Source organism: Dermacentor silvarum, chromosome 8 (assembly GCF_013339745.2).
Source record: "Dermacentor silvarum isolate Dsil-2018 chromosome 8, BIME_Dsil_1.4, whole genome shotgun sequence".
Lineage (NCBI taxonomy): Eukaryota > Metazoa > Arthropoda > Arachnida > Ixodida > Ixodidae > Dermacentor > Dermacentor silvarum.
The window spans coordinates 36,766,640-36,793,681 of record NC_051161.1 but is presented as its reverse complement, the minus strand read 5'-3'; the positions used below and the strand labels follow the sequence as shown (position 1 = coordinate 36,793,681).

The window sequence follows — 27,042 nt, the reverse complement described above, 5'->3', positions numbered from 1 at the left end:
GAACTAAGCATTATTTGCATTGTATGAATAGTGCAAAAATAAGGGTGCCGGTCCGTGCCCTGCTCGTGGTGTCGTTACAGATGGCGTCTTCTTATTTTTCTCGTGATATAACGCCGGAGAATATTTGCGCCTACTTGACCTTCCAGCACTTCAACTCGCATTGACTTGGAGCTCTTAGAAAGTTCATACAAAATTATATTTTGTACAAGGTTTAAATGGTTCTGCGCTTTATAATCTTGGCACGTTCTCATTTGGCACAGCTATAGAATGTGCGACTTTAATTGTAGCGGTCATGAGAGACCCAACCGTGAACCGAGCAAGTGGTGTGACTTTCTCTTCTTCACCCAAGCAGTGCCCGCTGGCTGAGCTTTGTGTGAGGAGAGGTCAGTGAGAAAAAAAAAGAAACATGAACAAACGATGCATGAAGACAAATAGGATCAAGGGAAGATGGCAACACAACAACCCTTAGTCCTGTTTGTCTGCGCTGTTTCTTCAATATGTCGGTGTTCAACCAACTATCCTAATTTATCACTCACGAAAAAAAAGAAGAAAAAGAAAAGAAGAAAGGCATGTCACAGGCGGCACAGGAAAGTGCTGAGATGTTCTACAGCGTCCTAGAATATGAGGGCGGTCCGCGGCTCAGCTTTCCCAATTCCTGAGTAAGCCCTCGAGTGACCTCCTCACCCGGGCCTCGACTCGGGCCTGAGTTCGGCCTGTGGCTTCTTGGACGGCGACGTGGCCTCTTCGTGACAGGCGGACGAGGAGGTTCCTGGCAGGGCGTCGGCGTGCAGCGACATGGTGGTGCCCTGCGGCCGGTGGCCCGCCTGGCGCAGCGCGAGTCGCTGCACGCCGGCCTCGGCCGTCGTCTCGAGCGTCAGGTACTCCTCGTCGCCGCAGCCGCCACCGGTGCAACACGCCACGGCCTGCTCCCCTTCGGCGGGCAGCACGCCGGTCTCCGGGTCCGGCAGGCCCGGACTACGGCCCATGCCGCACCTCTTCTTGGGCGTCATCGGGGCGATCGGCGCCGCGGTCTCCTCGCTCGCCACAGGGTCTGCGCGTGCGCACCAAGGCGCCGGGAAGTCGCATCTCAGAATAACATACATTGATACGGTAGCATCACTATCACGTGTTTCCTTTATATGATTGATTGATTGATTGATTGATTGATTCATTCATTCATTCATTCATTCATTCATTCATTCATTCATTCATTCATTTAGGAATGAATGAATGAATGAATGAATGAATGAATGAATGAATGAATGAATGAATCAATCAATGAACCAGTCACGAGTATGTGTTTCTATTGCTTCACATGCTACATCACTGTACCTTGAACTTCTTAAGTGGTCGTAAAACATCTCTCTGCATTTTCACATGCGGCTAAGTTTTCTTACTCTGTTATTATGATGATCATCAATATTATATTATTATCATTATTATTATTATTTGTATTGTAATTGATGATGATGGTGCGTTGTAATTGTCTTGAAAAAAAAAGGCATTATTGCTCTATTCTGGGAACTATATAATTCCGCTTTCTTGTCGAATTCATCCTCTGTCAGCTGTCATTAGTTAAAATGACGAATAATTAATCTCTGATTGGCTCGAAAGGTAAACATAGTGGAATTTCATACTAAAAAGCGAAATTGATCAGCCTCCCGAATAGCACCACAGGAAAGGAGGTAAACATCTTATAGAAATTGCCATGGGTATTAATTCATGTTTTGAATTTGAGTTTGCATTTGTTTTATTAGGGGCAATTCTATTCGAGTGCAAAAAAGGAGTAACCTCTACAATACAATATCTTTTACTTTTACAATATCGTAAAACAGTCCCAACAAACAATTCTATTGGGCATGCGAATCAGTAGCAGCAAATGAAGAGTGTAGTTGTATTTATACAAATAATCTAAACAGCAGTTAAGTCTTAAATCTGGAGATCTAGAAAAAGATACAGTAAATACAGCATTCGGAATAAACATATAAGTACGAGCGCAACACAAGAAACTACCGCGCTCGTGAGGTATTGGTTTTTAATAAGAAAACGTGCATAGATTTTCCGGAACATGCGGTAAGAATACTGCAATACTTTAAGAACTTACGGTTAAGAACGAAGAAAACGAACTATGATTAGTGTACCATCTCACCGTAGAAGCTTTTCTACGACGAAGCGATCAGGCTTATGGATAAACTGAATCTGTTGTTGTCGTTGTCGTCGTCGTCATCGTCGTCGTTTAAATATTGCTCGAACCCACGAAGGGCGATTGGCGAAGGTTCGCAGTGAAAAGAATATGAGATGCTGTTGTTGTCTCAAAACATGGCTCATACCCACGAGGGGGATCGGCCACACTGGATGGTTTGAAACGAACTCCCAACAACATACCAAAAGGGGTAAAGGCAAACGGTCAAAAGGAATCATTAGACACCTTGAGAGGAGCTATACATCAACACAGGAAAAAAATAGATAAAATAAAGTGCCCCACGGTCGGTACCAATACGTGATTGCTTTCTTCTCACGCACCACACATGTCGTCGTCTTCGTCCTCCGAAAAGCCAGCGACCACCTGCGCCGCAGAGCCCACAGCCGATTCGGCCGCCGCCACGGTGGTACCGTTGTGGAGAACGAGCGAGCGCGAAGAGGAAGAAGAGGAAGAAGAGGCGGCGGCGGCGGCCGGCGGCGGTTGCGGGCCCTGCAGCTCCTTGATGAGGAGCGTCATCTGGCGCGGCTGCAGGTGCAGCAGGCTGGTGCGATACGTGACCGTGCCAAGCGTGGCCGGCAGCCAGCGGGCCAGGCCCAGCACCTTGAACTTGGTGCCCCAGAGGTTGGACGTCACGGCCACGATCTTCTCGCTCTCCGGCAGCTCGTCCGTGTACAGGAGCTCGCGGCGCGCAGCACCGCCGCAGCCACCGCGAGACGATAGCGAGATGCCCTGCGATGGCAACAGTTAGCGTTGCGATCAAGGCGTCTCAGAACGCTGGCGCGATGAGGAACGTCGCCAATGGCGTTGCAGGCATTGCACCTCGATGGTGCACGAGTTGAGGCAAAGAAAAACCGTCGGGATTTTTTTTTCAGCGCCCAAAGAAGGGATTAGGTAGATTTACCATGGCATTCATTATCCGTTCTGCTCGGACCAGTGTATGCCATCCCGGTGTGATGAGCAAAGCGGTTGAATGCTCATGTCGGCAGCGACATCCGGAATGCTGCCCAGATCCAGCAATACCGATTTAGCGGAGCATGGCGGTGCATCCGCTGGGCTTCGTAGATTTTCAGCCGGACGCATTACGCGTTTCGGAAGGCCTTCTGATCCTTCACGTGCGGGCCGTGACATCGATGGTGGCGGTTACTGAGGTGGTGGCGGATACTGGCGGTTACTGTGATGCCACTCGTCTGGCAGAAACGCGTATTGTAACGCCTCCACATTTAAAATACAAAAATATATTGTCATGGCGACCATGAGATTCGAACCAAGGGTGCTGTAGGTCTGAATGGTAGTGTTTTTGCGTACGTAATGCTCGGGCGGGGAGTAGTGCGCATGCTCGAAACGCAGAAATATGGCCCGCATCTTGTGTACGTTGATGTCGTTCCTGACGTGTGCATTGGGTACCGGGAGTACGTGGAAGGCTCCGGGGGAAGCGAACGCTTTGCTACTACAACTGTTAACATCGATCGATGTAGGGCGCAGTTGCGCACTCAAATAGCTGTTTACGACGCAAACTAGGAGTAGAATCCCGTGCATGGAATCTATGCACGGCTGAGACTACTGCTCCGACATCACCGTCTCATGCCCTACACACGCGATAGGCTTCGGTAGGACTTTTAACCGGAAATGTGCTTTTTGGCTTCAACAAAGACACCAGCTACCACATTTCCTCGCGGAAAAAAAAAGAAAAAAGAAAAAAAAAACAAAAAAAAGAGAAACGAGAATCGAGCGACGCTTACTTACAGAGTGAGGTGTCGGCTTGCGCGTTTGCCGAACGAAGGGCGTAGCTTGTAAATTGCGTGCAATGCACGTAGCGTTCTCGACAACACGTTCGCAAACCACCCACGAAACACGAAACTTTCAAGCAGTGCTATACGCTATAGCCTGCGAAATGAGCTAAAACCGGGAAGCGTGCTTCTCCGCAGATAATCTCATGCTCAGGTGAAGCCACCTTTACAAGTGCTTCTTTTTGTTTTTTTATTTTTACATCTGCGCACGCAGTCGCGCATGCGCACACGTGCGCACGAGCATGTCTTTAGATCCGATCACTGCTACTATGTAGTTGCAACCCATTCCACGTAAGATCCAAAAGCGAATACACATACGTCGCCTGCGAGAGCTGCGTCCGCTGCAGCCGCGTTGCGCGCCGCTCTCCTGCGGCGGCCCGGAGACGAGGCGCAGCCTTCGTCCGGGTCACTGTCGGACGTCAAGGCCGCGCCAACTGCTGCAAGACAAAAAGAAAGGAAACACCATTCATTGTCAAACTTTGGCACCGGATGACAAAGAATGGGTGCTCTAACTTCGTGTGCTGCTTCACAACTGTGTAGTTCTAAAAGAGGTGGTGGTGGAAGAGAGGTTGTATAGTATGGTGTATGTGTGCATCTCACGTTTGGCGTTGTTGTATGTTGTTATGTGTCTGGCTGTGTAGATATGAACTGACCTTATGTGCGTGTTTTCAGACTCTTTTGTGATCTTTCATTTGTTTACGGAACCGTGTATGTCTCTTAGCGTCATTTTATTTTCTTTTGTGGGCAGAACATTGTAAATGTTAGTACTGCCTGACCGTCGCCAGTGCATATCACTCTTCTGCGCTTTTGTTTTGCTTGCCCCACGAAAGGAGTAGCCGGCGCAAATAATGGTGTCAACATATTCTTTCAGTTCATATTATTAAAGAAAAAAATTGGGGTGGGGGGGAGGGGGTGGAGGGGGATGCCTGAAGAACTTCGTTCCTTGTCTGTAGAGGACTTCACTTTTAACCTTCGGCTGATGTCAACTCAACCGTTTTGCTAATAGGAAAGTTTTAAATGTGAAGTGCCATGTGTGATGCGTTAGAGCGTATATTTGAACAGTCATGTTTTTGACAGTTCGGCTTTTCCGACAGTGTACATGAGCGCCCACCCTTGGCATCTGAACACAGAGTCGGCTGTTGTTCGGCAGAGTGGGCACACCGAGAGCACCGGCGCAAATTGATAACATCCGCGGTGCGTGGCTAATCATGTGCTCTCTAATAATTGGCAATGCTGAAAAAAAATCAAGATCCTGTTGGTTTCACTAGTTATGGCAGCATGTTGAACATTACAAGTGCAATGCACCGGTCAAGTGGCGCAGCGACCATTTTTATAACCCCAGCGTTGCCAACGCAGGCCATTCGGACTTCGATAAGAATGACGCAACAAAGACATAAAATATAGGCTGATGATGAAGAATGACGCAACACTGTAAATGACCAGAGGCGCGTTTGCGGTATTGCTCGCCTGACCGTGATGCGACGAGCTCCGAATAGACTTATGGCATCAATAAACGAGGGAGCAAGATCATGCCTTTTTATGCGGAACAGCCTTAAGTTGCGCATTCGCAAAAAAAAAAAAGAAAGGGAAAGGAAAAGGAAAAGAAAAGAAAAATGAAACGAGAGAACGGCTGCCTCTAAATCAAGGATTTTATGTGGCGTCACGAATGTCGACCATGTCCCTGCAGTTTTACTACATTGGCTCGAGGGACTGTGCATTCTGCCACTGTTGTAATAATTAAACATCTCATAAAAGCGCATAAAGAGTGTCGAACTTTTGCTAATGCTCCTTCACCGTACCGAGTTGACGCCTCTTAAATAACACGTTGACCACAGCACCACAGAGAAATATGACAGCACCCGGAGCAATAAAAGTGGAACGCGGACAAGCTAGCAGGAATATCTGGCGCAATTATGCTTTTCCAAAGCCCGTTATTGAAGCCAGCATAATGTCTCGGCCGTGATGGCCTACGATACACCCGGATAGCGGAGACCCGCGCACTTCGAGCTATGACGTAACGTGGTAAGGCTGACAGCCCCAACATTATCTCGGGGAAGTCGGCGACGCGCGGCGCGATCACTTTCTGAAGTGAAGTGTGCAGTAAAGGTGTTGATCCTCCCAAACGACGTCAATCTGGAAGTGTCCCGTTCATAACATATTATATATTGGCGTCCGTACATTGTGTATCTATTTCCAATGACCATCTTCACGCATTTAACCACCGTGTAGCCACTGTTACATGCTTATCACTCGGCACAAGACGCGCCTACGCGGAGCGTCCGCACACTGTAGACGCGCCTACAGGCGCGCCTACAGCGTGACAATATACTCACTGGCGTCCCTCAAAGTAGTAGACATGGTGCCCGACTCGGCACCCAATCCGGGCGAGCTGCGGCCATAGGACGACCCCTGGCGAACATTGCTGGCCTGTCCGGCCGGCTGCTCGGGGTCGAAGATGACAAACTCAGGCCGCAGTTTGGAGGCGCGCTTGCCCTTCAGTAGCGGCACCAGGCCGCCCAGGTACTCGAGGAACAGGGTGTAGGTGGCGCTGCCCGACACCAGGTCTTCGGTGTCGTGGCGCACCATGGTGCAGTGCAGACGCACGTGGTGCGGACGGGACACAAACTCGCGCAGCTGGTGCGCCTCCGGTAGGTAGCACTGCGCACGCGCAAACCATGGAAGCTGTCAATAATGCAATCGCACTACTTCACGCAGGCTATAGCATCCAAATTGTGTCAAACAGTGACAACTTTCACCGTTTGACGCACAACGGTGTGACCTACGTCCTACAGAAAGGATGCATTTAAGTCAGCGTGCCTTGCATAGACCAGAATTAGCAGCGCTTCTATAGGTGGCAGCCATCTTTTGCCAGTTACTGAAGGAATAGACCGTCTGCAGAAACATGCTGCGCATGCGCGAGGAAATTATTTCCCAACCAAATGTGGTTATCTGGACGTTCCTCAATTTTCTAAGAAACAGAATGAGTTGTCTAGAGAGGCGCCAACGCACTTGCTTTTTTTAAACTTAAGACAGCATAATTGACAGACCAGCAGTAAAGCGCATGCGTCCCAGGGCCGGTATTTTGTAGCGATGCGTTATATGCTAGTCATATCATCCACCGCTCACGGCCGGCTGATCCCGCTGATAACGTGAGCCATCGCTCTGACCACTGACCAAGCGCGAAAAGCCATTAGCATCGGAAAGCCATCGCTACAAAATACTGGCCCAGACCACGTTATCACTATATCGTGAAACTCAAGTGACTCAACTGGCCGGGCAGCCATCAAATATCACCGATATCGAGCTTGTTTTCTAACCAGATTTTGTTGTTGGGCCACGGCGCAAGCCAGGGCGCGCACTATTTGGCAAGACGTATATTGGCGGAAAAAAGCCACTGCGTTAACCCTCAGCTTGTTCTTATAGCATGATCGCCACTAGTGTTCGCTCGTTATGGGTTTGTCGTCAGCTGCTCCGCCATTAAACCAATTAAACAGACAGCCCTCGCGCGAGCTGTGTAGACGCATAGCAACGGGGATCAGCATTTTGTGTGCTTGCTCTGAACACGTATGTGAAAGTAAAAAATTCTGGTCTATAATGCGTGGCCCACATCGGGCGTGGGCGCTCCGGACAGTTTGCCGCTTTCCTTGTGCTATACAAGACCACGAGCGCACCGTTGAGTGAGGAGGACTCCCACCGTAACTCAAAAGAGATCGAAGACGCCAAGGCATCGCCGTATAACTCACCGAGCAAGTTTAGATATAGCGTATCCTTCGTGACAATCATCTTTTTTTATTGGTGGGCTGCTTTGACTGGTATACTCGCTGTCAAGATTGGCCAGCGCCTGTTCTTACGAGTTGCTCTAGTGTGTGAGCTATTTTGCAAGTACGTGCTAAAGACAGCTGTAGACATGCATGAAATGAGTCCAGTATTGACAAAAGTTGTACGGCATGTCACATAAGAATTCGAAACACGGCCCCCTCAAAAAGAAAAGAAAAGAATAAATATATGTATTTGTTTGAAGTCTAGGTTGCCGATGCCGAATATCGAGCAGTACAGTGGGGCACCGCGCACGTTCGATACTTGAATATAGTGTCAAGCTAAAATGAAATAAAGTCTCTTTGTGTATTTTGTCTTCCGACTGATCGATTCATTCATTTCCTGTTCTTTTGGCTCGTTTATCCATTTATATGCATTTTTCAGCATGTACGGCTTGTATTTGTTCACTATTTTTGTATTCATTGGGCAATGTGTCTCAACGCTTAATTCCTTATGTTAGGCATTGATACGAATTTTGTATATTCCATTGCCTTGCATTTTTGTTTGTTGTTGTTTGTTTCTTGTTTGATGCTTTTGTTGCATGTTATTTTTTTCTTACCTGAACACCTATGTGCGCATAGCAACGTCTTGACGCACCCACTACAATGCTACAATGCTAGTCCACTCAAGCGCGTTGCTACTAAGTGCTAGTCATAGGAAAGCTTTAGTTTAACGTTAGTTTAATATCGGGGTTAAGGGAAATAGCATTACCGTTCCGCAAAGAACTTTGCAGAAAGCGAGTTTTAGTTTAGCGCGATAGCTAGCGTATTTACGTGCGGGACACTATTCAGTTACGCTTGGCATTTCCAACACATAGTGCACCTAAGTGATTCTATCTGTGTGTGCGTGCGGAAAGTGCGAGAGGCAGCGCAATGGAAGCTAGCAGCGCGTTGTATTTGTACTTCTCATGTCCACCGATCTGCGGCGAAACAGACAAGCAGTACATGCTGTCTACCATAGCCTCCGAAACATTCCGTTCTCAGAGGCCATATGCCATTGTGGCACCAATTTCTCGACTTCACCGACAAGTGACGCTGGCATCTCAGAGATTTCTCTTGTTAGGCTTGGTCGCGTTAGAAACGAGAAGCCATCTCGAAAACTCCTCAAGATTATCTATAATACTCTATCGTCGAAGCGACCTGAGACTAAGCGAAAGCCGCTTATACAGTCATTTGCTACGAACGAAGTGAATTCTACAAAAACAACGCCAAATTCAGTTCGAAGCGGGCGGCCGGGACCGCCGCCATGTTTTACGTAAAGTACGTACGGTACGGTAAGCGGTATGGGTAATCTAGCGTTCTGCGCATGCGCATTTTGATCCCGCTATTCCGCTAAGCCCGCTAAACTAAAACTGTGTATTGCTCATGTGTGTGTGCGCGTATGTGTGCGTGAGCGTGTCACTTCTGTCTGTTCATTTGACAATCGATTGAGGAAAAACCACCTACGAAGGTTTCCAATATTTCAGTCAATGAATGAATGAATCAATCAATCAATCAATCAATCAATCAATCAATCAATCAATCAATCAATCAATCAATCAATCAATCAATCAATCTATCTATCAATCAATCAATCAGACGTTGAAGAAATGTCCGTGCTTGCTTTATACAGCAACGTGCTGCCGGTTAATCCACTTTCGTGGGTGGCTACACAATTGAGGAAATTTTCGGATATATTTTCCCAGGGAAATGGCTCTGAGATACGGAACCCTTGAAATAAATTAGTGCGACGGTTTACAAGTGAAATTTCTAAGAAAGGAAACGTTGCCATTCAACAAAATCCGTCTAATGCCCTAAACGTGGACATGGACAAACAACAGAATTGGTCCGTATAGCACAAATGTATATATGGTGACGCTCTCTGCCATTTCTACTGTACAATGTTGTGTACATGTTGTGTGAAATGAACACATAACGCATCCGCGAGAAACCTGCATTCGATAAACGTAGGGATGATAAATCTAGCTGACTACTGATCTTTTGTGTTGCATCTGCGACCAGCTTAATTCTTTGCTGAGCGTTCACGATAGCGACAAAATCGCTATGTAGAACCGAGTTCCCATAGTGCTGTAAACCAGATTGGCTTTTATGTCATGATAACATCTTTAGACCTAGCTCAATCTCCCTAGGAGTGCGCGTATTTCCTTCAGCTTCTAAGGGTCAATGCTGGCCAGTTCTTTCCTTGTTTAACTGTTTTCATGAGATAGCTTAAGTTTGCCCTTCGAAATGACAATGAGCTTAGGTAAGGGTAGCTTAAAATCACCGTACACATGAAGTTGCTGCCTTTTCTTAAAAGGTGCGGACGCACGTGGTAACTTCAACTTACTGCGCGCTTTGCCGATAGCTGACCATAAAAGCTGCGTAGCTGAGATGCTAGCACAGATACCATAAATCTGGGACCAAGTCAACAGTGTGCCGAATGTCAGCTAATAAAAAGTGTTCGGCTAACCAGCGCACTATCTGAAAAACAACAACTGAGTCCTTAACGCTGACGTTTGCCTGCTTCCTCAAAAGATAAACATCCTCGTTCTGCAGCGTACTAAAGTTCGTGTTCACAGTGTTCTGGATCTGTTTACTAATATCCAAAACTATCTTGCCTAAACCCCGTTGTTGGTGCAAGTACCTCCGGACATTTCCCTATAACTCTGAGCACCCGCAACGAGAAAGACAAAGACGCGAACGCTGACACAGGGATGACGCATGCGTAACCGTCGCCATAACCTTTCGTCCTCACGCGCGCAAAGTGCGCATTTCGGTAATGGAGACCGAGCCCGACGATGTACGTTTCCTGTACGCTCGGTCTCATCGCTCCCATTCCTGGTACAGAGCTAAGCGTACAGCACGGCTTTTTATGGACCGTTAACGTGTATGCCTTGCGACGAGCCTCAGAAGACCGCACTGTTTGATGGCGCCCTCCCCTTGCCTACGTCGCGGCACACACACGCTGACAAACGCTCTCGCTTACCCGCTTTCGCTCAGCGCGCACGCAGACACTCACTCACACGCAGACTCGAAGGAGTGGCGAGTGTACAGCCCGTCTAGTCTCTCTATGCTTGCGCAGGGATTGGGCGAATAGCTCTCCCCTTTTACGACGATTCGCATCTGTGTACGTAGGGAACCCGTCTTTACCCTGCGTCTGAGAGGGCGGACTCGTAACTCGCCGCAAAGCTAAGCGCGAGAGGACGTCCCCCCTTCCCCTTTTGTGCGTTGCACGGTCGTTTTCCTTCGTGGATCCCATATAGTTCTCCGTAGTGGTTACGAGCGCTGAGTCGCCGTACTGATGGCAGTCCGGGACCTTTCGCGCCGGCGAGAATGAGCCCCGATCGGACTGATAGCACGAGTGAAGGAAGACGCCGCTGGGGGAGACGAATACTCGCCTAATTAATTGATCGAGAACCCGTCGAGGCAGTAAATTACTTAATCGGTGTTCTGGCAACACCGGTAATAGACGAGAAACTGAATTTGTCAGACGTGATAGTCGGCGGTCTGGCGCCAGACAGATCCCGCCAAACAGGCGAGCTAAAAAAAATAAATAAAATAAGCAAGTTACGCACGTTTGATTTAAAGCGATACTAAAAAGCCACAATAATGAAGTTTAAGCAGTGTAAATTCTTCTTTCAAACCTCTAGTTTCACTCATTTTGAGGCAAGAGGTTTACCACACATGAATAAACGAGAGATTTGTTGTACTAAAGATATATTTTCTGCGTACCAGCACTGGGTTCAAAGCCTCAGTGCTGATACGTCAGGGTGGATTACAAATAATTTTCTCATATTTGAAATGTTTCTGGCACAGCAAAACTTTTCGACACCTACTATAGGTCGAGTCTGTTTTTCTTAATGCAATGTAGTCGTTCTTTACCGTCAATTAATTATGTAACCCCAAGTAGAGGATGTCAAAATTACTGACGTCCCGGTGAGGTAGTGTGTGAACTTTAGGGTGTTGTCGCCAGGGGTTTTTCATATTTGTGTCTTTTCTCACTTAGCAAGCCAGCTTGACCCATTAGGAGTGATAGTTCGGCAACTGAAGAAATGTAATTTGCTAATACGACCATACTTAATGTTATCTTGCAGGGTACATTAACGCGATAGCGTTAAGGGTCCCGTTTCACAGAATATACGGTGTCGGCGTTCACCGTTGGCGGCGTTGTCCATCAGAAAAAAATGATCCCGAACCACAACCATGCAGATCCGCGTGGCGCAGAGGCGTTACTGAACTAATTGAATTTCTAAAAGTAAAACACGTCAGAAAATTCGTAAAGCCCGACTTGTACACAACCTACAGGCACGATAACGTCGGATTGTAATTTTAATATACGAGAAAATAAATTGAATATGCGAGAAAACATAATTCTGTTACGCGGAAGCTCAAACACAAACCCCTATTTCCTTGCTTACGGGGGTATGAGCCATTCCTCTGCCCTGAACTGCCGCTGTCGGGTTACACTCTTAAAGGCGAAGCTTAAGCGTCCACCAAGTTTTTTAAAAATATATTCATAAAACAATAGCCGTCTGGACAGGAACAAACGCTTTTGCAGTTAAACCTTTTGCTGCCGGCGCTCGTTGCACTTGCATGGACAGGAAAGCACTGCATTTACGTTACCGTCCTTCGCCTTGTTCTTATGTCGCGCTCCTGTTTATAATATAACAGTTCAATAAGCAGCATCAGGCTGTGATAACCACACTAACCATACCAGAACTTCCCACTGCGACGGCGTCTCTCATATCTCAAGTGCTGCTCTGGAACGCTAAACTCAATCAACGATAGTGATCGTTCTATTATAGAAACTACTAGAAGAATAAAAAGATTGACGGAAATACAATTTGATTTGAAGTAAAACTCTCAATCCTTTCCTCGCTCTTTTTCCTAGCTACCCATGTAGCGCAACCTTGACTGTGACATACGAAATCAACTAGCCCATTCACAAGCATTACACCCTTAACCAAATAGTTATCAAATTCATTCATTCATTCATTCATTCATTCATTCATTCATTCATTCATTCATTCATTCATTCATTCATTTGTATAAGTCACTCGGGAACAATAGATACGGTCTAAGCAGGCTCTGCACAACGAACCATATACTTTCGCCGAGTATTTCGGTGCGTTTTTAAAGAGTGAGCCGAGTTTCGGGGCATGCGGCAGCTTAGTGTATCACGTGACCCACCTTGACGGTCTGCCCGAAGAGGTTGGCAACCAGGGCTCGCAACCTTCGAGGCAAAGGGAGCGTGTGCACAGCCGCCTCGTCCCTGAGTGCCCGGTGCAGCGTTAACCGGGACAGCAGCTGCAGCGAGGCCATCCGCCGCGTCACCCAGCCAATGTGGATCACGCTTCCCGTGGCCACGAACAGCCGCTTGTCGTTGTGACCCCACGTCAGGGCCGTCACTGGGCTCTGCGTGCGCGGAAGCGGTGAGAGGGTATTCGTGCACTTGATATGGCGTATTTATTATTTTTTTCTCGTTTAATTGAACAGACCCTTTTCCTAACTTGGAAGTGTGCTTCTCTGCATACCACATTTGCCCAACTAATGGCGGCGCCGGACATGGTTCGAACGAAGACTGAGTGCTAGCTGGCACATGCTAGGGTTTGGCTAGTGCGCATGGTTTCATCACGAGAGTCACGTCTATATTTTCCATTTCATATAACAAGCAAACAATGCTTGTACACGACGCTGTTTGTAAAAAAATCACTACGCTGTCATTAGCTGGGCAAACTGCTTCGCAGGAAAGCTAGCTTTACAATAATGAAAAATGGTCTAATAGGCCGTTTGCATAACTTTGTAAGTTCCAATAAATAATTGTAACGAAGCGGAACTTTATTTATATGACCTTTGCTGAGGATGTGTCCCACTCTTAGCGGAACTATAGCGGCTCTCCTAATTGCAAAACAAACTGTAAAGTGCTGTTTTCGTAACTACGAATATAATTCTCTACGTGTGTCGGGCCATAAACGAAGGCGATTACTTGAAGAAAAGAACAGAAGGTTACGCGGTGTTAACGTGAACGTATTGGTGTATAGTTTAGCAACTGTATTTATATAGGCTCGACTTCCGTTTGACTGATCACCATATTGAGTGGTGGCGAGATTTCAACAGTGCTACATTTCGACTGAAGTTGTCATTATACCTCAACCACTGCTAGATAAAATTTCGTAGATCAGCATCTTCATCGTTCAACGAAGGACAGTGAAGTCGAGTGACATTTTTTTAAGGAACACTTCAGGATCATTGCATCAGAGGATCATTGCACGGCTTCCGAGGTCGGGAGGCGCGTGCTGTCTACAGCACGGAACCGATCTCGGATGCCATGACTATTGAAGTGAAGTTACTGCTTCACTCCAGAGGAGGCACTGCCGTCCCATCTATGGTGTTTAGGTAGAACGTTTGGAGTATTGATAAAAAAAAAGCAGGGAAGAGACTGATACGACCGGATCCCTTACAGGCATAGATAGCGATACAAGGTAAATAGACAAGTTTTGAGGAAGAGAAAAAAGACTATAGAGTTGTATACAAAAATGCTACAGTGAAAAGCAAGTATAGCATACCTGAGTAACTTAAGCAGACTCGTGACTATTTCTCACCGCCTCGAAACGTGCATGCCAATAAATCATCATCATCCTCTGGAGTCAAGGATGACGCTAAACTGAAGGTGCTTTTTTTTAATGCATTTCTTACTTTGACAGTATCTATCTATCTATCTATCTATCTATCTATCTATCTATCTATCTATCTATCTATCTATCTATCTATCTATCTATCTATCTATCTATCTATCTATCTATCTAATCTATCTATCTATCTATCTATCTATCTATCTATCTATCTATCTATCTATCTATCTATCTATCTATCTATCTAGCTATCTATCTATCTATCTATCTATCTATCTATCTATCTATCTATCTATCTATCTATCTATCTATCTATCTATCTATCTATCTATCTATCTATCTATCTATCTATCTATCTATCTATCTATCTATCTATCGCTAGCTAGCTAGCTAGCTAGCTAGCTAGCTAGCTAGCTAGCCAGCCAGCCAGCCAGCCAGCCAGCCAGCCAGCCAGGCAGCCAGTCAGCCAGCCAGCCAGCCAGCCAGCCAGCCAGCCAGCCAGCCAGCCAGCCAGCCAGCCGCCTACGTCTTTGTGCTCTCATGGTCGTTTCGTTAAGTTGGTATGTCCCAAAATTGGCATACTATGACAAGAGTATATGACGAACCTAAATGATATGTTATGACATGAATGTCATCACATGCGTGTTATGTAGGTCATGCAACAGCCGCCTACGTCTTGGTGCTCTCATGGTCGTTTCGTTAACTTGGTAGCTATGAAAATTGGCATAGTATGACAGGAGTGTATGATGAACATAAGTGATAGGTCATGACATGATTGTCATGACATGCGTGTCATGTAGGTCATGACAATGACCAAGCGAAAAAGATTAACATTCAAAAACCACTGAAATGGGTTCGGACCTGGGTACTAAGTGAAGGAAACACTGAATGATTATGGTTCAAATCATAATCAAGAGCATGACTCAGCAAAAATGAGAATGACTCAGTAAAAAAAGATTAACACTCAAAAACCAATGGAATATGTTGGGATGTGGTACTAAGTGAAGGAAAAGGCGAAAGGTTGATGATAAAAGTCATGAACATGACTAAGGCTTTCGCGTTAAGGTCTCTTAGGTGTAGCGAAAGGAACTCCTGAGGACTCATGACATTTATGTCATGACATGCGTGTCATGTAGGTCATCAAAGAGCCGCCTACGCCTTGGTGCTCTCATGGTCGTTTCGTTAACTTGCTAGATTCCCCGCACACTGGCTCGCATAACATAGATTCCCACAGGGCGTGGGATCTGCCGGCTTTTTTAAAATATAGTTCTTCAATCAATCATATACCACACATCTAGGCGCTAAAGCTACAAGCAGTGCAGCGTTTTTTTCTTCAACTTTGTCTTTGTTTGAATATGCTGTTTTACGTTCGAAATGGAAGAAGCATGCAGACCGCGCCCGCTTGTTTGATTACACTCTGTTGTACGTTTGAAATGGAGCAAGCATACAGTCCGCGCATGCCGACCCGTTCGTTCATCCTAATTGCTGCGTTTTTGGCAGTGAATTTATTAACGCTTCATACAACGTGAACACATGTTATACGCTTAATTGCAAACAGGCATCAGAGCCCCATATAGAGGACAATGCATAGTTTATCAGATATATAGCCTGTACTACGGTTACTTTACCTGCGTGTATGGTATGGCAGCCACGAAACGAAGCAGCCCTGCGTCCGTGTAGAAGTGGATGCGGTTCCGGCAGTCTCCGTCGGTAGAATCCGAAGCGACGCCGGCAACAGCAAGCACTTCGCCGCTGTTAGACCACTCCACTTTGATGTCTGCAGAAGAGCGCACGAAAATTCTTTATTTTTTTTTGTTCGCAAAATAAACAAAGAATCTAAAAGCATTCGTCTCAGCTAAAACAACCAATACACCGTATTTTCGTGGCAAGTCAAGACATGCCATATCTATGTTTAATAATAATGCAAAAATGTGTGTTTGTGTTCTTGTTTTATAGTGTTGCTAAATATTTGTCTTTTACCATAATACGCTGTGCTAGTTTAGAGCTATTTCGGGTTGCTTTTGATCAGTCTATAAACCTCTCTATAATTCTATTGCCCTAACATCTTTTTATTGTATTTTCCATTGGTTGAGATTACCTTTTTCTGCCATTTATTTAGATTCAGCTTACCGTGTCTAATGCACAAGTGCACCCAGGTGAGTTGACATTGCCAGGAAGCTGATATATTAATTTTTTTATATCCAAGTGGCACCTTTTTTCAAATAACAAGATAGTATACGAACGATTAGCACCTTTAAGCGTTTTCTGCTGCTCCAAGTCACTCCACAAACAAAATAAAATTCAAAGAATAGAGATAAATAATGCATACAGTCAAAGAACACGAACGTATACATAATCTGTACACGAGTTCATGCATGAATAAAGGACATAAATAGGAGCAAATAAAAATTCGATTGATAAAACAGCACTGCTTTTGTGTGTACGTGTGCCTTTGTCCACGCCATTTCGCACTGTTTAAGTTTGCAATAGGGAGCGATTCAATGACCCTTGCATTTCCCTAAACTACCGGCTCTAAAATTTGAAAGTGCCTTAGAAGAGTATAATTCACCAGCGAGTTCCAGTTCTGGGCTTCGAGTCGTTCGATCTTTCACCCTAACTCGCAATTATTTTCAAACGGTACTGAACATATCAAGAAGATGACCGTATAAGTTACAAGGTACAGCTTGTTTATGTTAATCAATGCATTCCGGCCCGTCAAGTGTTTCTCTGTTGAACTGCTAAGTATAATAAACATCCATAATCCAGGCATGCACCTAACAATGAGAGAAAAAAGAGAAAACTTATGCAGCGTCGTTACAAAGAATTAACCTACCGTTACACCTTCCCGCATTGTTAGGACCGAGGAATGATTCTAAATTGGTTAGCGAAAGTGAAGTAGCATTAGCTTCTATTCGCGGGAAGCGCAACAGTGTTTCCAAACTGTCTCACTTTAGCCCTTCGTTCAAGGAACCCTTCACCCGCTTCTTTCCCGTCATTTTCGCAGGAAAGGAATGTGGCATGGCCTGCAAGGCAAACATTACCACGGATTGTCGCCCGCCTTAAGCTATGGTTGCACCCATGTAATCGCAAGCGGGGACAAGCACGCGGGAATCGACCACCGCCAGTAAAGCTTATGCAAAGTCATGCTGGCCCAACGTTACGAGGGTCCTCTCAATGAATGCAACTAAGGTACTTAAATTTAACTTAACTTAGACAAAGCTATTCGTCCATATTACTCTCCTCGGAAAGCTTCGAAAAGACAAATGAACGCGTTTTCATGATATGCAATGCCCTCGTTCTGTGACCTTCCTGTCTAGTTCTGCTCATTTTTTTTTTCCGTAACTATAAGCTTCCGTTTTTCTGCCTTGCTGCTTGACGCGGCGAAGTGTGAGAAGGACGCGTCGGCAAGCTATTAGATTTGGCACTGTAATCGGGTACACATATGCGAATTTGCAATTACAATAACACGAAATTTCCATTCCCGAAAGTTCTTGTTGTGGGGCGGCTGCACCGCAGTAATAATAACCTTACAAAATAGCACTTTCTGCGGGCGAGAAAAAAACACTCGGAAGACGCACCCTATCTCTTTGAGAAAGACCTAATAAATAACGTTTCAATACACAAAAGAAGATAAATGTAGTCCCATGGATGCCCGAGCAATTACAAAAAAAAAGAAATAAAAAAAAAGAACGTGATTAAGGCTTCTGCCGCAAAAATTCTTTGAGATATGTTTTTTTTTCTTAGCTGCTGTGTTTTAACCGCTTGCACAAGCGGTAAATATGCTGGCGCGAGGAATAACGGTCCTGAAAAAATAAAATAAAGTAGTTTTCTATCGGAACTAAAAGAAGCCAGCAACATTGTTTCGGAAATGTCGGCTTCACTTCACAAAACATCGACACACAAAAAGCAGCCGCGGCGCGCACAAACGAGCAGAACGTTGCACTTTCAAAGGAACCCTGCAGTACTTCATTGAAAAGGCCGGTCATTTACACCAGTGGCACGTCCCTTTCATCCTTTCAAGCACGTTAGATTATGGAGATACGATCCCGAGGCAACAAATGTAGCGCCCGCATATTACTGTTTAGAGTGATGAGCGGGCACTGTGATATTTATGCCTTCTTTTCCGCTATGCGCATGCGGGTGCGAGAGAAAGATGCTCTGGCATGCCACTTCAGGTGTTTGGTGAAAAAAAAAATCACAGCATACCCACGGGGTGAATGATGATGAGTGGGCGAAGCTCCGGAGGGAATCATCGGATCTCCCGCTTAAGGGGACGCTAGCACAAACGCGTTAGAAACGTGCAGTACTCTCTAGTAAGGGGGAGCGGCCACAGCGTCTTACGCAGCCATTTACACATGCCGGAACGTGCACCGCGTTTGCCGACGCCATCACATGACTGCTGAGAGAGCATACCCCCCGTATTCATAAACGCTCCTCGACTTGAACTTGACTTGCCACTGCTTTGGGCAGCGCGTTCGAAACGCGTTGAAGGTAAGGCGGAGAGGCCATAGCGTCTTACACCAGCTTCTTACACGGGCCGTAACGCGCTAGCACAAACGCGTTAGAAACGCGCTAGAAACGCGGCCTTTCGTTAATGTTGGGTATTTATTGCCATCGTGGTGCGTGTGTCCATGTCCGCTTCGTGGCGTAGTGGGCTAACGCCGCGCGCTCGGAAGCGAGGGGTCCCTGGTTCGATTCCGCGCTACGGACACAACTTCGTAATTTTTTTTCTCAGACTGGTTACACACTACTACTACGACGACGGGGACGGAACGGGTGCCGCTATAAGGAGCTTCGCCCCTAAAAAAAATGTCCATAGTCGTCAGTGTGCGTGTGTCATTCCGGCGTTCTCAACTGCTCGAAATATTTATAGGTAGCCTGTAAAGCGTGCTCTTTTGCAAGATGGAGCTTACTGCAGTGAAGCCAGAACGCAACAGGAAGTTAGCGGATTTCAAGAAAACGCCGGTTCACGGTGAATAGCTCATTTGTAAGCCGGTTATTATGCTCGTTAAGCTGGCTTCCACTCTTACGCAGTTCTAGGCTGTGAATATTTTGTAAGTGGTGAATTATATATATATATATATATATATATATATATATATATATATATATATATCAGTGAAGCAAGGAATTACAGGAGCCGGCACAGCAATAGTTCAAAATAATAGAAGCACAGTTTTTTGAACGACATATATATTGTATTGACTCTATTCGTGTGCTACGTGGAGCGCCTTCACTTAGCGTAAGACGTGGCCAATCAACTTGCGCTGTTTTTATTTCGGCAGGATCATTAGAATCTCGTGCATTAGCTGCCACCCGCAGTTTCCGCAAGCAACTTCTCATGCTCTTCAAAACCACGGAGGGTTTCGCTGCATGCATTTCGTTGTCACTGTTTATTACGAGTTCTAGCTAGCAATCAATCTCATTTCAGGCCTTCAGACCTTGCAGGGAACTGCGCTGACTTCGCCTTTTTATAAGTGCGTCTTGCAGTGGCACGTTACACTTGCAGTCAGCTGGTCTGCAATAAAGTAAAGGAACCAGGCGGTCGCACCGTAGGGACGCACCGTCCCGCTACACCCAATTGGCTCAACAGCGGAGCGAGATATCAATTATGCCTTTTACTGCTTGCTTAAGCGTTGTGCGCACACCCACAAGCATTCCTGCTGAGAACGCGTGTGCAAGTTGTTATGATACAATAGCCTGAAAGGAACGTACACCGTACGTCAAGGTGAAACGGCCTATAATTACACCAGTGGAGTGAATCCAAGATGCCCTTGATTTAATTCTGTATATGTGCTGCCCAATATATGGGACAGTGAAAGTCACCACAGGACAAAATGTGTTTCACTTCGTCTGTTTTTTTTTTTTTTTGACCACTAGTTACGCGTGTCCTCGTCCCCCCAATAGCCAAGGCCTTGCAAGCAAGGCGAGTCACACGACACCAGGCTGAGCGCGGACATGAACACTCGACTAACTATTATAATTCCTGAGACTACAGTTACACTTACAGAATGCACAACTGGTGCAACTGACAGTGGAACACGTTTGCGTGCAAACACCGCCCATGCTGCAGGAAATGCTAGCCCCAGCTAACCGGCTTGTCAAACCAGAAAATAGTGTGAGCGAGCTCATCTATCTCTGTTATTGGAAAACAAGAGCTCTGGAACAACGCCAAACTTACGAGATGACAAAAACAAGTGCTCCCTCACAACTATAGTTTCCCGATAATAAAATGCCAACTAGCCCAATTATCCATCTAATTGCGTTTCTATCCTCCATAATGATACAATAAATCCCCATATAATATCTGTAGATACACAGATGGAGCTTAGGTATCTCTGAAGCACATAGACGTGTTGGTAAGAGACCGTATGATATCTAACCGTTTCAACATAGAGGTAAAACACCAGTGTTTTTTTTAACACGCTAGGTGTGACATATAATGTCAGTAATGTCGCAGAGAGCAGCCAAATAGGCGACATTAAAGACGCGCTCTGCAGTCTGTTAAATATTTGCCGGCGAAGAGGTGGAAATTATTAAAACTGAAAGCGATGAAACCATAATAGACGTCCTTAGCGCCCGTTTGAAGCATACGAAAAGAGATAAGAACAATTTCAAAAACAATTGGATTTGAGATGGCAGTGCGAGGCGTTGTTACTGAGTAGCAACGCACAGCCGAGATCGCTCCTATTCACAGAATATCTATTCAATATCAATACCTTTGAGACCGGTGTTGATGATGGTAGGCGAGATGTCGTCGTAATTCTTCATGACATGAATGGCTCCGTTGCTGAAGCAAACGGCCAGGACGGATATCTTGGATTCGGGAGCTGCGTGTGGTGTGAGAGAGAAAGGGACGAAGACAAAGTTGATTCGGTTAGTGCCCCTTTAGAACCATCGTTGTTATATATCGGCGGCATTCAATTCTCCATGCGAACAAAAAAGGTGGGAAGCACCGCTAAATGAATGTGCACAATGTAATGAGCACTCCCCAAGGTATCAGTGTCTTTAGCTCGAAGATGACTCCATCCTCCGTCTGGTATTATGGTACAGTAAGGCTGGAAGATGGCATTAAGGGCTGGATCGCATTCAGCTCGCGCAAGCACACACACACACACACACAAAAAAAAAGAGAAAAAGAAGGCAGTTCAACAGGAATTTGTCCCCGAGCTAAAGCTTTCTTAAGAGCAAGCTTTAGCTTGGGGCCAACTCCGATGCGATCTATTAAAATAAATGGAATACGCAGAAACGTTTTTCTGAGATAACCACTGGGCTGACTTTGATGACATATGTTGCATTTGAGCGAGAAATTGATATTCTAGAGACACTTGGAAGCGAAATTTCAGTTTAAGGCCTGCATTTTTATAAAGAATTTTCAAAAATTGGTAAGTTTAAGAAAAAATGGAAGCACGAAGTTTAAAAATTTGTAGGTCTATACCAAACATCTTGCAGTTCTGGAAACTGCATCTGTTAAGGCATCCAAAGCGGACAAATGTGATATATCAATTTATACCTTACGTGAATGTGTCACATTGTTGACAAAGGTTTTACAAAAGTCCTACTCACATATTAGTGGGTAATTAGAGAGTAATCTATATTACAATAAATGTTGTCCACCTTAAACGTGCCATTAGACGCAATTTACATAATTGTGTTATCGTTTTTCACTGTGATTAAAACATTGACAGCCTAAATCGAAAATTCGCTGCCAGCAATCACTATATTTTCACTTTTTTTTAAAACTGAAACAAATCACATAAAATTTGGAGAGGTGGTTGCCGAGAGCAGCGATTTCTCCTTTCCCATGTATTTAGATCGGAGCCGCCGAACTAAAGCTTCCTCTAAAGTATGCAACTAAATATTCGATGCTTATCTCAGCACGTGAACTCCAAATCATGAGAGGGAGTTAGTTCAAGCAGCCTGAGTTGTTTTGATACGTGTTTACTTCGGTACCAATCTGTATTCTGCTGGAGAGCTAAAGAAAGTGTTTACGTAAAGCCTCGGCGTCACGCTCGCCGCATACACTTAAGTCTCAGGTTAAGTCAGCATGCATATAAGCCTCCGCCCATGAGTTTCTACTGCTCACTTACTCGACGCGTTCTATGCACCCCTGGACTGCAGAAGGTTGTGAAAAATTCATAGACTGAACCTCACAGGTTGTGCGAGTTCACAGCGAAAGCAATAGTTGAAGTCGGCTTTTCTCTTTTTCTTTTTTCTTTACTGAGTACTGATGATAGAGACTTGAATGATCCACCATCCGCATTTTTATAGAAACTAAACGCCGCTCCCTTGAGTGTGAGCGCACAATACCTCTGTTTGGCATGCGCGTTGGCGCTACAGAGCGTGCCTACCATTCAACGTAGCAAAGAGCTCTTTGGCAGAAACTGAGACGCATTGTAAGAACGCACTCAAATCAAGTCTTCAGTTGGTGAACGGGCGCGCCTAACTTCCAAGAACTTGCGCTAGAGGAGAAGATTTGGTTCAGAATCCGAAGCACAGAAGGCCGTATTACGAATTGGTCTTGTTGCTATCCACCGCCAAGAGAAATCGCAAGCGCTGCCTCATCTGCCTACAGAGAACGTCTCGAGGCAAGTAAAAATTATTAAATAAAACTACAGGGAAAAGAAAGGCACTCGGCAACCACAAGCCCATGTCTACTCGTCTGGCCACGTGTCGCAACCGAGATGCGTCAGAGGAAGGATGCAGAAAGAAACCGATCAGAGAATCCCAGATGGACAAAACATAATAAAAGAAATAGGATTCGTTTTTTGCGTGTGTGTGTGCGATCGAGCAAGATGCCAAGCACGTAAGGAATTATGTACGCCAGGGAAGCCAGGAGTGCAGGCATTTATTCTACGAAGAAGACAACACGGTGCTCATATCATGTGCTGGATCATCAGCTCGTATTTCCTCTTATCTCGTTGCTATGACATAAGCGCTCTCGTTTCTTTGCTGCCTGCGCAAAGCACGTTAAGGATAACGTATATTATGCGTAATAGCGGCACCGTCCGCGAACGTACCTTAATTGAATACTGGGGAATTACGTGCCAAAACCCCGATCTGATTATGAGGCATGCTGTAGTGGGGGACTCTGGATTGCTTTTGATCACCAGAGGATCTTTAACGTGCCCCCAATGCAAGGGACACGGGCGTTTATGCATTTCGCCCCCATCTAAATGCGGCCGCCGCGGCCTGGATTTGATCCCGCGACCTCGTGCTTAACAGCCCAACACCATAGCCACTAAGCCACCGCGGCAAGTATGCGAACGTACTTAGTATTTATGAAGTTTCAAGCGAAACCGCGGTATGCATTTCCGTCGTTCGGTGAATTCGACTGGCCAGCTCGCAGTGGAGGGGCTGATTCGCGGTCGAATAACATGCTAGAACTAAAACGAGGGTAATCTGGTTTCGGGCACGTCTCTGAGGATTGGCGAATTCAAAAGACGCAAAGGTCGTTTTATACAGGACGCTGATTGGTGTCTTAATTCTGACGCGCACGCGTCGAGCGATGTTTTCAGGTTCGGCTTCTGCACGCGAAAACACGTACGAGCCGGCGTCATATAAAGTACGCCCAAATGACGCTTAGGCGAGCTATTTGAGTGCCAAGCGCACCAAGGAGGTCAGCCTTAACTGCTGCACTGTTGTCTTTAGCACCATCTAATTCGTTTACTCGTTCCATCACACTTTTTGGTTGCACTCAAAGCAACGCGATCACACTTACCCTGTGCGGGCGGGACGGAGGAGGCGTCTCCATTGGAGGCCGCCGCTGTTCGGTTGTTGTCGTCGTCTGCCTCTTCCATCTTGAATTTCTCGCAGGACCACGCCATGGCAACGATGGCGGCATCCTCGTTCAGGGTCACCTGAGCCACCAGCTCGCCGTGCATGTCGTTCACCAGGATCTGGCCGTTCGATGTGCCGAACAAAACCTGCGGTCGTGTGAAGAGAACGCGGAGGTTGTTGCAAGAGTAAAGGGGCCCGCGGGCATCAAATATGTTGCTCCGCTGTTTCAAAGACACTCGCGTTCAATCTGTTTTCACAAACAAAGTTGGGGTAGCCAGGTTCCATCATTCGTACTTACACAGAGATTGCCACATTACACACGCCACTGTGTGGCATGATTCCTGCCTTCGCATTTTTTTTCATGAAATTTTTATGCAGTTTTACGGTCATTGCAAGTTTATTGTAGCGAGAGTATTTAGCGAACTTCAATCTCGAAACAGCGCATTCGTTCAGCCTTTTTCTTCTTTTTAGCTGCCTGCCGCGAATCTCAGCATCAAGCGCAAACCCTTTGCCCGCTCGCTCAGGCCGTCGCCGGGCTGGTTACTAGGCGTGGTTGATGCGCTCCAGCCAAATGATCTAAGCACTAAGTTATGTTCTTCCGCGCACTTACCAGCGTTTTAGCCAGCTCTCGTACCTCTGGATGCACTGTATGAGCTTTTTTTTTTTTTCAGACGCAGTGTACGTATCTACTTCCTATACCTGCGAACAAGGCCCACCGTGTGCATGTTTGTTTTCTCTTCACGCTCTAACGCGTATGCGCGCGGAAGGAGAAAGAGAAGCGGTGAACGCAGCGGACGCTGCGTCGTCTCCGACGGATGATGAACGGCCGCGCAACATTATGCCGTCGTCCCCATCGATCCATCTCTATCCTGCACACACGGCGAGGATGCTAGAGCCAGGCGCTAGTGTTGGGTCCGCCGCCGCTGCTGCTGCTATAGTGTGTGGACGTGTTGCTACTTCCCGGCAGTTGCTGGGTGCGCCAAGGGTAAAAGAGCCCACACGCCAGAGAGAGCGGATTCTGTTCTTCGGCTGAAACATAGTGCAAACATTTGTGTGCAGCTCGACGTAACCTGTGGCTTCTGTTTGCTAGCACTTGTCAGAGAACGTTGTTCGATCGTATTATTAGTCTCCTGGTTCGATGAGACCGTTGTGGGCCTTACCTGAAGCCGCCTAATATCGGGTTAATGGACTTGCAGCGGTTTTCATAATCATCAGCCTCTTCGATTGCGACTGCGAAAAAACCGCTGGACACGTCTTGCGTCACTTGGGTTTGTACGGTGAGAGAAGAGCTTGCATACGCGATACTCACGGTCGGTTAAGCGGTAAGGCCTTGGGAACTTGGGAAGGAAAGATTCGCACGCAGGAAGTTATTAAGCAATGATGCGCTTCCCGAAGTCTGCCAGACTCTCCGGCCCCCTGTGACTGTGCAGTAAACGCTCATGTGCGTCCGTATCCGTGTACATATTGGATACCTTTCGCCCACCCTCCCACTCCAGTTTTTTTACTATACCTTTCCTTCCTTTTTTTTCCTTTCCTCAGTGTTGGGTTGCCACGCAAAACACGATAGACCCATCCGTGTACTTTACTTTCTCTCCCAATCCTGAATGTTTTAAAGCAGTCATGCTAACCGAATTTTTTGCGGGTAGCAAAAGGCCCCGTTTTGCAACATCTTCAAATTGCATATACCGATAGGTATGAAACAAAGCATCGTTCAACACCCGCGCAAGATGAAAGTTCGCCCTGCTGGAGAAGTCACCCGTTAATAACGATCAGCAACGGGGAATATCGTGCGCGATTACGCCTGCGGCAAAGCTGTACCTGCATCGGCTCGGCTAACTCGCAGCGCTGCACGCAAATAGCTCGATACTGAGCGCTACTTTTCTTCGGCCACGTGAAAAAGGAGCCGCGAGGGAATCCGCACGCGCCTGAGATAACGGATGAAGTGAACGCCGGAGACGTCTGGAGGGCGGCTTCATCTATCAGGCACCGAGAGGGCAAGGAGAGGGAGACAGTACACGAAGGGATAGACTAACGCCTATAGGCACAGATAAAAGCGCCTCGTACACTCCCCTCTTCCTACGAAAACGTCTGACGAACACCTGCGCGCTAGCGGCGCAGCTTTTTGAACTTTGGATATTCCCGCACAAATGACATTTTGGCACTTGGGAGACTGGTGCTGAGGGAGGCTCTTGATTTTTTTTTTCTTTGCGATCCTTCGATTTCTCGTCAGAGATTCTACGCGCAGCGAAGGCGCTTCTGGAACGCACGGGAGAATGAGATTACAAAACAGAGGAGATTACTGTTCCGTTCTTTTCTGCTATACGGCGGTTGCTGTTGAGATATTGAGGTAGAGAGCACCTTGGCTACTACATTTCTTATGTCGTATAACTACAACTAACAAAATAACCTAGAAATAAAAAAAATATAAACAAATTAGTGACAATGCGAGGCTTTTGCGGCGCTTTTCTTTCGAGGAACCCGTTTGGGTTTCCTTGTAGCAATTGCTACATTTAAGAGGATGTTTCATTTTCTCTTTAAGAAGCTAATAATAATGAAGGTAAAAATGCCGGCAACGATGACTTCAGTCGACATCGAACGTCTGCCCTCGCCACTATCGAAATGATGGACACTTTACAGTCTTCATGCTTTGGCGCAAGGGTCATCCGCACTAACATGGATGGTAGGCCCTAACAGATATGTTCGAGGTCATTAACGAGAACAAGTGCGCCACATCATAAATAGCCGCACAGGACCACTTATCACAAAAGCTGAGCTATCCCCGAGTCTACTAAAAAGCTTTTAAACACAACAATGTGTTGCAAGCACTGCAAAACATTGTTTTTCCT

At 46.2% G+C, this 27,042-nt stretch overlaps 1 protein-coding gene across 1 annotated transcript in view; it reads right to left on the bottom strand.

Moving 5' to 3' along the window:
- Positions 1-27,042, bottom strand: part of LOC119462076 (tubby-related protein 4-like) — a 206,640-nt gene that overhangs the window by 15,904 nt on the left and 163,694 nt on the right. Inside the window, exons 3-11 of the mRNA XM_037723423.2 lie at positions 24,138-24,342; positions 21,136-21,246; positions 16,045-16,193; positions 12,975-13,199; positions 6,324-6,648; positions 4,309-4,427; positions 2,524-2,932; positions 685-1,051; positions 307-367 (exon numbers count right to left, since the gene is read on the bottom strand). Of these exons, the coding sequence (XP_037579351.1) occupies positions 307-367; positions 685-1,051; positions 2,524-2,932; positions 4,309-4,427; positions 6,324-6,648; positions 12,975-13,199; positions 16,045-16,193; positions 21,136-21,246; positions 24,138-24,342 (1,971 nt within the window). The remainder of the gene's footprint in view (positions 1-306; positions 368-684; positions 1,052-2,523; positions 2,933-4,308; positions 4,428-6,323; positions 6,649-12,974; positions 13,200-16,044; positions 16,194-21,135; positions 21,247-24,137; positions 24,343-27,042) is intronic.